The 12,733-nt window shown below is 36.7% G+C and overlaps 1 protein-coding gene across 1 annotated transcript in view; it reads right to left on the bottom strand.

Annotated features, from left to right (window-relative positions):
* Positions 1–12,733, bottom strand: part of PRKD1 (protein kinase D1) — a 178,591-nt gene that overhangs the window by 83,663 nt on the left and 82,195 nt on the right. Inside the window, exon 5 of the mRNA XM_030884929.2 lies at positions 4,182–4,205. Within this exon, the coding sequence (XP_030740789.2) occupies positions 4,182–4,205 (24 nt within the window). The remainder of the gene's footprint in view (positions 1–4,181; positions 4,206–12,733) is intronic.

The raw sequence follows: 12,733 nt of genomic DNA, 5'->3' as shown, positions 1-12,733 counted from the left end.
CACCAGGGCTCCTTATGAAGTAATAATGAAGAACTTTAGAAAATCTTGATTGAACTTAAAAAGAACCCTTATTATTATGAAGCATTAAGGAAATAGTTACTCTCATGTAATATTATTATTAGAGTTATAACATTTTACAACGTCTTAAAGAACTCACTCTCAAATAACAATACATATGTTTTTTGATTCTTCTGGTTCCCAAGAATATAATGAGTTCAACATAAGCTTACTGAGAACATACTTTGACAGATGTGAAAAAAAAGTATAGTAATTCTCATTTCAGTACTGTTTAAAATAAAAAATGAAAGTATCCTAATCAATGGGAGAGATTGATTATATAAATGTATATTATTGCACTAGAGAAAATTAGAAAGCTTTTACAAAGACCTGTAGTATATTTATTGTTTGAGGACTGTCTGTCTTTCTGAACTCCATGAAATCATGGATTGTTTTACTGTATACTTTTGCACCTAAGGATTACAAACCTTGAAATGTGAATTAACTAGGACATGCTGAAAAGAAACAATGACAAGGCTTCCACAGCCATGTTCTATAATTCTGCTATTTAGACAACTGTTACTAAAATATATCGCTACATAATATATGGTCAAACTTTATGCATAATATTCTTTCAAAGCATTTACCTAGAGAATAGTCTGGTACCTTTTCAGCAAACTCAATATAAACAAAATTAAGACAAATAGCTTTGCAGTATATACAACTTATTTTCATCAGGCACTATATTGTAAAGGCTGGCTGCCTTTAATTTTCACAACTTCCAAAGAAAATCAGACTATTTTCAGTCATGCTTCTTTTAATGTGTTCCTGCTTGTAGCACAGAGAAGGGAGTGAAAAAGGCTTCCCTGTCTGCCTTCAAGCCCAAGAATAATTTGAAAGCAAAAATACAATGTACATTAAAAAGTACATCTGACATAATGCTGACTGAAGTTAGTCAATCACAAAAGGACAAATACTGTATGAGTCCACTGCTGACGGAACAAACAACAGAACAGGAGAGCGCAGGCTCGCAGGACATGCAGGATGCTGGCCAGTGGGGCCAGATAGCCTGGTACAGAGTCTTACTGGTGCCAATGAACGCTACACCATCGTCTCTAGGTATGTATCTTGAAGGTCACTTGGCTAGTGGGCACCTCAAGTCAGTGGGGAACAAATGGTTGAGGGAGGGGAGGCGAATGTTGCCTACTGAAAGCTATGACTTGGTTCACCCAGACAGGTAGACAGCCCTATCAGAGGGATGAGGGATACTGATGGGAAAGGATAGTCAGCAGAGGAAAACGGGAGCAAACACATCCGGGAAAATACAAATGCATGACTGTTGGTAGGAAAAGTGGGAGGACCGACTCCCAGGTTGGGTGCAGAATGACTGAGAATGCTTTCGGGCATCCTAGGTAGGGAGTTAGTGTCTGAGTGGTATGCACTGAATGGGCTACATGCTCCAGGGCTTCTGGGTGCATCCTCAGGACGCAGGCCAGGTGCAGGAGGACACTGGGACATTGAATCCTGGATCTTCAGGGCACATGGCAGAAACTCTACTGGGTTAACTGGACTCCACCTCACACTGTAATCTGAGTACTTAAGTCGGGAAAGACATGGTGTCTAAGGAAACAGAAAACAGATGTACCAAGATTGTTGAAATGTTTGTTGGCAGACAGACAAACACGGTCATGCCACATCAATGCCGTATATGCTGTATTGAGATATATATTACTCTGGCAAACCTGTGACTGACATTCTCAGTGAATATTATTGTAAAAAATTTCCCTAAAACCAACTCCCATTGTCTTTGTAAATAGAGTCCAGCAATGAAATGACTGATTCTGTGTAAATGAGTAATTCAGGTACTGCAATATGGAGTTAGCATACATTGGACCAATATCCCTCTCTCAACAGTGCTTTAAAAAATTAGTATCAGGAGATAATCAAAGACAATACTAATGGAAGATCTTTATGCCACAAGGGGATAAGGCTCTCTACCAGAAATAAACAAAGCTTTTGAAAAGGAGACAAATGCAGATTAAAAAGCATAGACCCAGAAATAAGTTTAGGGCTTGCACTAAATCCTAGCTCCAACTTAAGAACAATTAGTTCTTACATCATGGCCCTGCTTGATACTCGCCCTCAGAATGAGAAAACAGACTATATGGAAGCTTAGCAAAATGTGGTGAAGAACTTAATAGTGGCCAGCTATAAAATAAAATCATGTGTGGGATCTTAAAGGCTTGTTTCCAAACAAGCAGCCATCTAAGTGAGATGTCATATAAATCCACATGGAGGAAACACACCAACTTCAGTGACCGAAGGTTTATAAATCGTATAATGCAAAGCCGAGAAGGGAATAGTATCAGAGCCTAAATTGTGAGAATCGGGTTTGCAGAAAGCTTTGGATGACAGTTGGAGTCCAAGATATGTTTGGGGATGTACGTGGGAAATAAGCATCCAGGGATTTCCCTATCCACAATTGAGGGATGGGAGGAAAGTGATTACCAAATAGAGTGGATAGGGAAAATGACTATATAGAGCAAAATGATAAACCTGACTGGACTGATTAAAATCGTGTTGATGGAGTTCCTCTCTGATGAGCATTGTCTATATTTTTGCTTTTTGTTTGCTCATATTGGGCTCTATCACAGATGTGCTATGTCATTTGGGGGTGACCCTCTTGAATTTTTGTTACATGTGCTTCTGTTTTTCAGTATGTGAAACCCAGGGTTGATGAACCTATAGAGGAAGCAAGTAGAATAAAGGTTTCTGGGAGGTGCAGTGGTGATGGTGGGGGTGTAGAAAGGTGAGCTGACATTAAGAGTTCAAGAAGTAAAGAATATTTTGAAACTGATTGTGGTATCAATTGTATAATACTGCTTAATGTGACTGAAATATGGAATGGGATATCGGTATTAACTCCCAATAAAATGATTTTGAAAACAAAACAGAACAAACTGCCTCTGAAAGGCATTTTAAGATACAAATCTTAATGTGCAAACACACTAAAAATTACTTGTAACTAGCTTTCACCCTACCCTTTTCCTAGTAAAGAACATTTTAAACGAGGATAAGCTATCCAGAAATGGGGATTTACTGTTATTGAAGGAAATGTCCTCATTTTATATCATATGAATCGACAGCTTAGCGTGTCCATGTTATTTAACCCAGAGCATGCTCCACCGATGCTTTCATTAGCTTCCAGCATCAGAGCTACTTTCAGAAGACCATTCCAGAAGGAACACTGAGAGTGGTGTTTGAAATGTGTAGCCTCATGAGGAAAGATAACAATAACTTTCTCAATCAGCCCAAGGTGAAGTTACAAGGGAAACTGATGACTCAGTCAACGCGTCAAACCCAATCAGAACGCTGTTGTAAGTGTGCTTGAACACTCTGCCTAGATGCAGCTTCTCCACATTCCAGCTGTTAAATGCTGAAGGTTGATAAAAGGTCAGTCATTACTGTTTTGGAGTGGGCTTAATTGAATTGTTTATGAAAGAAATTTGTGAATTCGCTCCCTTGACATATATAATTTGTTCTTGGATTAAGAGTGTGCCATTTCTGTAACCCGTCGTTTCTTTAAGAAGACGGCAATCATACATAAGGGTTAAATCCTCTTTTCTTGAAAAAGAAACTAAACCCAAGAAGTGTAACAAGCAACTATGTTCTCTTTCAGGCAATCCTCATTTAGCATTGTACTGTGTTCGATGGAAATGGGTTTTGATTTGATGTTCAACCTATACTGTGCACATCGGACGGTGTCTCCACTTTGTAAGGGTTTTTAGTGCTAGGGATCAAAACTCATCCAATGTGTGTGAGCTTCAGTTAACATTGCACCTTGCAAAGGGAAGGTTAACTCGGATTTTTTTTATTCTCAACAGAAGAAAAACATCAATGTTATGTGATCAAATAATGTGAGGTTGCCCAATGAAAGATACATAGATTATTCTAATGACTATATTGCTCTCTGTTAGTTCAATAACTAAATAATAATGCCAAAAAATAAAAACAAAAAAAGTGGAGAGTATTACCATTCAGTGAATTGAATTCTCAGGTAAATGCTGCCCAGTTTATTCTCAAAGTATCAATGTAGATAATTGTCTGAAGTCAATTCAATATCATAATACTAATCTGAAAAAGCTTGAAACACATTGCAAGTAACAGGTAGAGGGAGTACCTACCTCAAAGCCAGGACTCACAGGAGACTAAAACATGAAGTTGAGAGTGAAAAGCAGGCAGATGTGAAGAATAAAAGGGAGGAAGAAGACAGGAAAACACTGTTAGTGGAGGAATGCTGGGCACACTGCTTGTGCAAGGCACACAGCGCACACCATGACACATACAGGGGTATTTTCAAGATAAAGTAAAAACTTATCACTCTAGCTAGCCCTTATGGCCACAGAGATATCTGAGTTGGAAACTTCTTTTTAAATTTTTGTGGAGCTTTACTACAAAAACAGTTGTGACCTGGTAGATGTAAAAAAAAAAAAAAAGTCAACTCTTGCCATGCCATCAGTGATAAAGATGACTCTTTCACCTTGTTGAAAATAAATTAGAGTCAAAATGAAGCACTGTTGACCTTTAAATGAAAGCTGAGATTGTCTTCATAATAATTTATCTTCTCAATGGGAAAAGAATGAAAAAGGTCACCACAGTAATCACCATTACAGAGTGGTTAGCTTTCTGCCTGCAGGATAAGCTAATGAGTAGTCAGTAAAAGTCATTGATTTAGAAACGTGACAAGTCCAATAGTGGCTAAGAGTTTTAGTAAGAATAATATGCCAACGACCCATTCTTTGTCCATTTTAGAGTCTTTGTTGCATACCATTATCATCCATTTGATGTCACTTAAATTGGCATATATTTGACTTTTGTTTAAGAGTAGATCATCATTGAAGACATTAAAAACCTGGGTAAAGTAGACCACGCATTCCTGATACTTTGAGGTGAAGTGAGTTGAACATTGGACTACTAACAGAGGGGTCAGTTGTTTGAAGCCAACAGTCGCTCTAAGAAGAAAAAGACGAGGAGGTCTGCTCTTGTCAATTCCCAGCCTCAGAAACCATATGGAGTGGTTATAATCGAACCCGTAGGAACGCTATGAATCCGAATTAACAGCAGCATGTTTTTTCTAACCTTTGCTTCCCTAATCTTATTAAGTTATCAATGATAACTACAAACCAACATTTAGTCAATGCTTTTGCTTAACAACAACAAAAAATAATGCAAGACTGCTTTGAAATTGGTAGCTTTTCCAGTGAATAAACCATTGCTCATTATGCAAAAATCCTAAATTCTAGTCTCTGAACAACTGGTTTCCTAGTTTTCAACTTGTTGTTAGGCCCCATGGGATCGGTTCGAACTCATAGTGACCCTGTGTGCAGCAGAGCACAGCACTGCCCTGCCTGTCTCATCCTCACAAGTGTTGTGTTTGAACCCATTGTTGTAGTCACTCTGTCAATCCCTCTCCTTGATGATCTTCCTCTTTTCAATGACCTTCTAAACACATTGTGCCCATTTTCAGGGATGGGTATCTCATGATAGCATGTCCAAAGTACATGAGAAGGAATCTTACCATCCTTGTTTCTAAGGAGCATTCTACTTGTACTTTTTCCAAGATCAATTTGCTTGGTCATCTTGAAGTCCATTGTATTTCAATATTCTTCTCCAACATCATCATTCATGTACTTCTTCAGTCTTTATTATTCATTATCCAATTTCACATGCAAGTGAGGCAACTGGATTGAACACAGAATGGTTTGGGTCAAGTGCACCTTAATCCTTTAAGGTGCCTCTTGATCTTCAACACTTTAAAGAGGTCTTGTGCAGCAGATTTGCCTAATGCAGTAGTTTGATTTCTTGACTGTTGCTTGAATGAACATTGATTACAGATCCAAGCAAGATATAAATTTTTCATCTTCAATTTTTTCTGTTTACCATGATGTCAACTATTGTTCCAGTTTGGATGATGTTGGCTTTCTTGAAACGGTAATCCATACTGAAGTCTACAGTCCTTGATCTTCATCAGAAAGTTCTTTAAGTCCTCTTTACTTTCAGCAAGCTAGGTTGTAATAACTGCATATCACAGGTTATTAATAAACCTTACTTTACTCCTAATGCTGTATTATTCATATAGTTATGTTTTTGGATTGTTTCCTCAGCATATGTTATTTGCTCAAATTGAGTACATGTTTCCTAATTTCAAACCATATGGTATTTATTTGTTCTGTTCAAATGACTGTCTTTTGGCCCATGTACAGGAACCACAAGAGAGGACTCTGGAACTCACATTCTTCTCAATGGTATCCATAGTTTACGATCATCCACACAGTCAAATGCTTTTGTATAGTAAATAAGACACAAGTAAGCACATTTGTCTAGTCTTTGCTATCAGCCAAGATCCATTTGACATTAGCAATGACATCTGTCATGCCTTGTCCTCTTCTAAACCCAACCTGCAATGGGCAGCTCCCTGCTATGGACTGCTGTAACTTGCAGTTACCCCATTTTGAGGAGATTGAGAAACGGCATAGCTTTAGATTAATGTCCTCCCAAGACTAATTGTTAACCAGTAATCCCTGCTTGTAAATATTTCTGGATTGACATGTTTACTCAATATGCAGAACTCAGAGATAACTGCTCATTCGAACACTTCTACATATGACTTTCATGGAGAAAAATGTAACCTTTGCAGTCACTATTATGGGAGATTCTAATGCAGAGTTGGCAAAGCTTTCTCTTTGGGAGATGAAATAAATCAATTGCTTCGCAATCCAAAATAAGATATTTTCTTCAACATCTATATATCTGATAGTCATACTCTTGGGGCTTCCTCCAATCAGCAACCTCAAATATCTCTATCCTGGATCTCACTGAAACTTGATTTGAATGCTGGTCAGTTCATGGTATTTGAAGAGGATTTATATAGCAAAAATTCACTCATTTATTCCTTTAAGTTAAGATATCCAAAATTATGTTTGCTTCCACAGGGAAGTTTCCTCCGAAAAGGTGTTCCCTGTCCAAGTAGTATAGGATCACTGGTTTTCTGATTGCAATATTTCTGAAAACATTTACTATGCTTAAGGTGAATTTCCAATATTTGGATGGAAAAGGAAGTATTTCCCAATCTTATTTGACCAAGAAACTATTTTCAAGAATGTTTCTGGAACCATTATTTTGAAGGAAAAAGTGGTTAGAGAACATATAGTCTTGGTATTTTATGCCCAATCACATATCTAGATTAGCATCAAAATGGAAACACCAGCAACGTCCAATGAGCAGAAAAAGAGAACGTAATATTAATTTGGCAGCTTGTTGTAATATTATACACTTTTTGTCCTTTTTTTTCTTGTATTTTACCTTTAAATTAAATCATATGAATTATAGTTTTACATTTTGGGGAAAACCAGTATACAAAACAGTGCTAATTATGCAGATGAATACTACGTATTCAAGGACAAATATAGTAGTGCATTCCTATTAAATCACCTTTTAAGTACAAGGCAGTACTAATATCTTATTACTGGATAAATTATATAACATAAATTTGTTTTAATAGTTGGATTAAAGAAATCTTAGTCTCAGTTTAATTATGAAATATTATAAATTTTCCTCACATGTTTTATGTTAACAAACTCTCATGATCTCGAATTGCCTGCTATTTGGATAGTTAGTGGTTAAAATTTTAAAACATAAAAATATACATGTAGTAAAACCAAAAACCCAAACCTATTGTGATTTAGTTGATCCTGACTTAGAGCAAACCAAGCGGCCGAGGAGAACTCCCTCATAAGGCTTCTAAAACTATTTTTTTAGGAAAGCACACTGCCATATCATTTTCCCTTGGAGAAGCTGGTAGGTGCAAACTGCTGCCCTTTTAATTAGCAGCTGAAGGCTTTACCACTGTGCCACCAGGCTCCTTGTGTGAAACCGCATGCACAAAATTCAAGGTGTTCAGATTGGTGAGATTTGAAATATGCATGAGTCCACTGACCACCCACCCAGAAAATGGCATAGCATCTTTTCCACTAATCCCGAAGGCATACTTCTGCCTCCCATTTGGCATCACCCTGAGAGGAATCATTTTTCTGACCTCTTGTAATATAAAGAAGTTTGCCTGATTTGAATTTTGGGTTTGATTCACAAATGCATACTCCCGTTTATTTAATTTACATCTACTATTATTTTTGTAAGATTCATCCGAGTTTTGAGTAAGCCAGTCGTTTTTAAAAAAATTTATTGTCATGTAATATTCTATTATTTGATTATAGCACAATTTAGTTCTTTCCAAACTTTAGGTATTGTTGTTAAGTATGTTAAGAAAAATGACGGGAACTGTCTGTGCATGCAAGTATACATTTCTGTTGGATATATAACTTGCAGTGAAAATTCTAGGTCACGTGAAATACTGTGGTGGAGTGACATTTCTTAATGTAGCTCTTTCATCCATGTCTCTGAAGGAGCCCTAGTAGCATCATGGTTACTTGTTGGGCTGCTACCTGCAAGGTCAGCCGTTCAAAAACTACCAGGTGCTTCTTAGGAGAAAATCTTCGTTTCCTACTCCCTTAAACAGTTACAGTCTCAGAACACCCCCACCCCCACCCCGGAGCAGTTCTAGCTTTTCCCACAGGGCTGTTGGTTGGAAATGACTCAATAGCAGTCCACAGCTCTCTGAGTCACACCAAATAATTAGGTGACACTATGCAAATAGGGCAGGTGTAAGACCAATAGCGGAGGATGGTCAGTTCTACTTGCCATTCCTGCCTATGAGGATGGGTCGCCTCAGTAGGAAGGGAAAGAAATCCCAAGGGAGCACAAGCAGAGGCACCAGAGGCGGAGGCAAGGTGAAGAGCAAACAGAAGCAAGGAGCAGAGTGGAGACAGAGCAGCAGGCTGACCTCCTGGACTACGGAGGCAGAGGGCAAGGGACCATGCGGGTGAGAGGCTGAAAACTGGAGAGTTATTTGCTACTGACTGAAGAGAAGTGTTGCTGTGGACCAATAATAGCCTCCCTCTTTAGTAATCTTTGTGGTAATCGGTAAATTCTTCTAATAAATCTCCTAAATTTTGAGCATTTTCTGTGAGTTCGGTGTGGTTATTACCATGAACCATCTCATTCAGCATTGAAGTGGAGTGCTGTGGAAGGAATGGTTGATGTCAAATTTGTAAAGAAAACTGGAGGGTGGAGGCATGTGTGACCTTTGCCTGGTGGCACTAGGGAGGTCAGAGGAGGGCAGATATGGTCCCCAGACCGTTCTTAAATATATGGGAGTGAGATTTTAGAAGCTAGCTGTCAAACCGTTTTACAAATGGTGACCCTTTGTGCAGCACCGGTAGCAATGTATACTCGTTCCAGTTGTTCTCTATCGTCACAAATATGTGTTGCCCTCGCTCATCAGATGTTAGACATGCTGGTGCATTACTATCCCATTCAAATGGAACTTGAAGTTTCGTAATAATTAAAGGTATTGAGCAAAATCTTCATGTTTATAGGCTATCTTCCTTTGTAAAGTACTTCCCAAGCATGTTGTCTATATTTGAAATGAGACTTTCTGTCTTTACGTGTTGATACTCTATATATTTCAGCTAAGTCTTTTATAAGAGGTATGTTTTGAAATGATCTTCTACTCCGTGACTTGCTTTGCGGTGTCACACATTAGATTTTGATTACTATAATTTCTTAATTTTAATGATACCCCATCTGTGAATCCTTTTCTTCCGTCATCAGTGATTTGAGGACTGTTCTTCTATGTTACCTGCTAGGAGCTCAGAACCTACCTAGAACTTACTTTATCTATTATCCATATGGATATATCAGTGTGTGTAGGTTGACTGAATTGGAATCACTTTGATGGCAGTGGGACATTCTATATGAATATCTCCTTGGTCCTAGAAGCATTTATCAAAAATACCATTTTATTTTTCCTCATGGAAGTGGTACCCTTGTCAAAGTTAGTTATACTGCGTGTGCAAGTATGTTTCTGGATTTATTTTTAGCCTGTGTATGCAAGAATGTCTCTGGGTTTCTGTTGTACTTGTACAATACCACATTGTCATATAAATTATGGCACTCTTAGAACTTCAGAAGTCCTCCGGCTTTATTCAATGTCAGGCTTTTCACTCTTTGCACTATTGACATTTGGAGTAAACATTCTTTGTTGCAGGAGGCTGTGCATTGCACTGGCCCCCCGCCCCGACTCTGCGCTTTCTTTCTTGCTAAAGTATTGAGTCCTGAAGATCTGATTGCCTGACTCTTCTCAGATGCCTTCAAGCTATTTTCTTTCTTTTATTTTTTCTTCCATGTTTCAGTCACTTCTCACAGACTTTTGTGGCAAGAGTGTTGATTTGATACAAGGCCCTTCACGGTTAGTAGTCTCAAAACAGGTGTTCACCCTTCTGGCCCTATGATTATGTCTTTCATGATGAACTCAAATGACTCTGACTCTTGGAAGTAAGGAAAACAGAGAAGCAGAGCAGAGTAATAATAAGATCATTTAATCAATAATGGGCTGCTGCCATTTTCAAAAGTAACTCACCAGCAACTATCTAAAAGTTCCAAAATTCATATAACCTTAATAAGTATACGTATATAATAATAAAATAATTATAGTCTGTGCTACTTAAAGACCTACAGATTTCTTCATTTCTTTCCTTTTTTTCATTTCCTTCCTTTTATTACTAGTAATGGTTTACAAAGGGACATGCTCTCACAAAACTGACATATTATACATTAAAGACATTAGATTTTTTTAAGGATGAACTATTTGATAGTTACAATAATGGATATAGTTTATAGCCAAAATTGTTGACACAAAAGGACTTAGACATGATCTTTGTTCTTTAAATCTCTATCATACTTACCAGAATTAGGGGGGGTGGAAATCCAAGGAGCAATTCATTTACTAAAAATGTTACAGATGTTTTGAACAGACCCAGGGAGTAATTTTTATAGCCAAAATAAATACACAAGCATACCTGGACTGAGCAGGGTGATTTTGTTGCTATATGAGCTCTGGCATGACCCAGACAACAAGGAAATGTGTGTTCTACTAGCAGCAGACCAACCTTTCCTGCTTATTCAGTATTTGGATAAAGAGAGAAACACGAGATTACCCGTAAGGGTACCCAGTGCACTGTATAGGTAAGCCATTCTTTTGAGAGCCAACGTGTCACATATTGTCAACAATATTGTCAAGCTTCTTCCTGATTAAAAGCTTACCGGAAGAACATTTTGTATGATAGTGTGAAATTTATAATAGTAATACTTTAAAAAAGTCTGATCCCAGTATTTTCTCACTCCACAAATATCGCACATGATCAAAATTTTATAAGTACGATTGACAAATATAAAGTATGATTCTTAAATTTAATAATATGATTCTTAAATTTAAATTTTAGAATGAAAAATTTCCATTAAGCAGTAAAACAATGCAGAGTCAACACATTTCAACATTTTTATGTAAACATATCTTGTAATTCAAATAAAATCAGATGAAATAAAGTGATTAAATTATTTGTTTTAAAACAGAAAACCTACATAAAAGATTATAGTTACTTAATCTAAATGACATTTATACATACTTGTATACATAGAGGCATGGATATATTTTAATCATATAAAATTGAATTTATATTTATAAAACCTAGATAATATATACAATGTATATTCTACTCATATATGCTATTATATATTAAACTGAAATATGTTATTTTTGGCATTATTTTCCTAAATAGATATCTATTAGAATGACGTTACTTTGGGAAAATTTTAGATTGGTTGTATAGCATTAAATAATTTAAAAACATTTTAATGAGAAAAATGATAATAAGAAAAACAAATTATAATTTTGTTGCTTAAATTTGTTTTTTAATGTTTGTTCTGTAAAGAATATAAATCTCTGTAACTACACTTTAGAAACAAGAGCAACTGCTCTAACTTTTAAAAGTACTACCTGTAAAAATCCAAACTCAGATAAAGGCTAAGAGGTTAACTGAAGGTGAGATGAGAGTTACATAAAAAGCCAATGTATTTTTATTTTAGCACATATCAGCAAGAATATCACTAATCCAACTTAATACAATTGTATGGAATAATTAAAATCTATTATATGTTATAAAATCACTTACAATAAACCAAACCAAATTACTACCATTGAGTCATGGCAACCCAACCGACAAGGTCGAATTGCCCCTCTAGGTTCCCAAGTCTGTAAGTCTGTATGGGAGTAGATAATCTCTGCTTTCTTCCACAAAGTGCCTGTGATTTTAAACTGCTGACTATGAGGATTGCAGCTCAATGCATCATCACAAAACACCAAGGCTCCTCTAAATATATGTGAACTCATAATATGAATTTTAAATAGTTACAAAAATATAGTACATTCTTCGACTTATAGGTAGATTCATTACCCACCTTTCCCCAACAGTTCTCTTAATGCACGATTAAAAACACAAGTAACCTTCAAAAGGAAAATATTGGAAAAACAACTATAAAATTTTCCTGTGTAGCAAAATGAGCATTTATTTGGGTGATATGTGTGGTCCATACCAAACTTCAGGTGATATAAGAATCACAATAAAATTTTTCCAAACAATCCTTGAACTAACTACAAGCTTTTCTTTCTTGTGTTTTGTTTTGTTTTTTTCTGTCATTGTTTTGTTGTTGTTGTTGTTTTGTTGTATATTGTTGCTTGGTTTTGCTCTGTCTTGTTTTTGTGCATGTTATTATCTCCGCA

This window comes from Echinops telfairi, unplaced genomic scaffold, assembly GCF_000313985.2.
Source record: "Echinops telfairi isolate 266 unplaced genomic scaffold, ASM31398v2 ScPeMD7_18;HRSCAF=68, whole genome shotgun sequence".
NCBI lineage: Eukaryota > Metazoa > Chordata > Mammalia > Afrosoricida > Tenrecidae > Echinops > Echinops telfairi.
The sequence above is the reverse complement of the archived record's forward strand: the minus strand, read 5'-3'. Positions and strand labels throughout refer to the sequence as shown.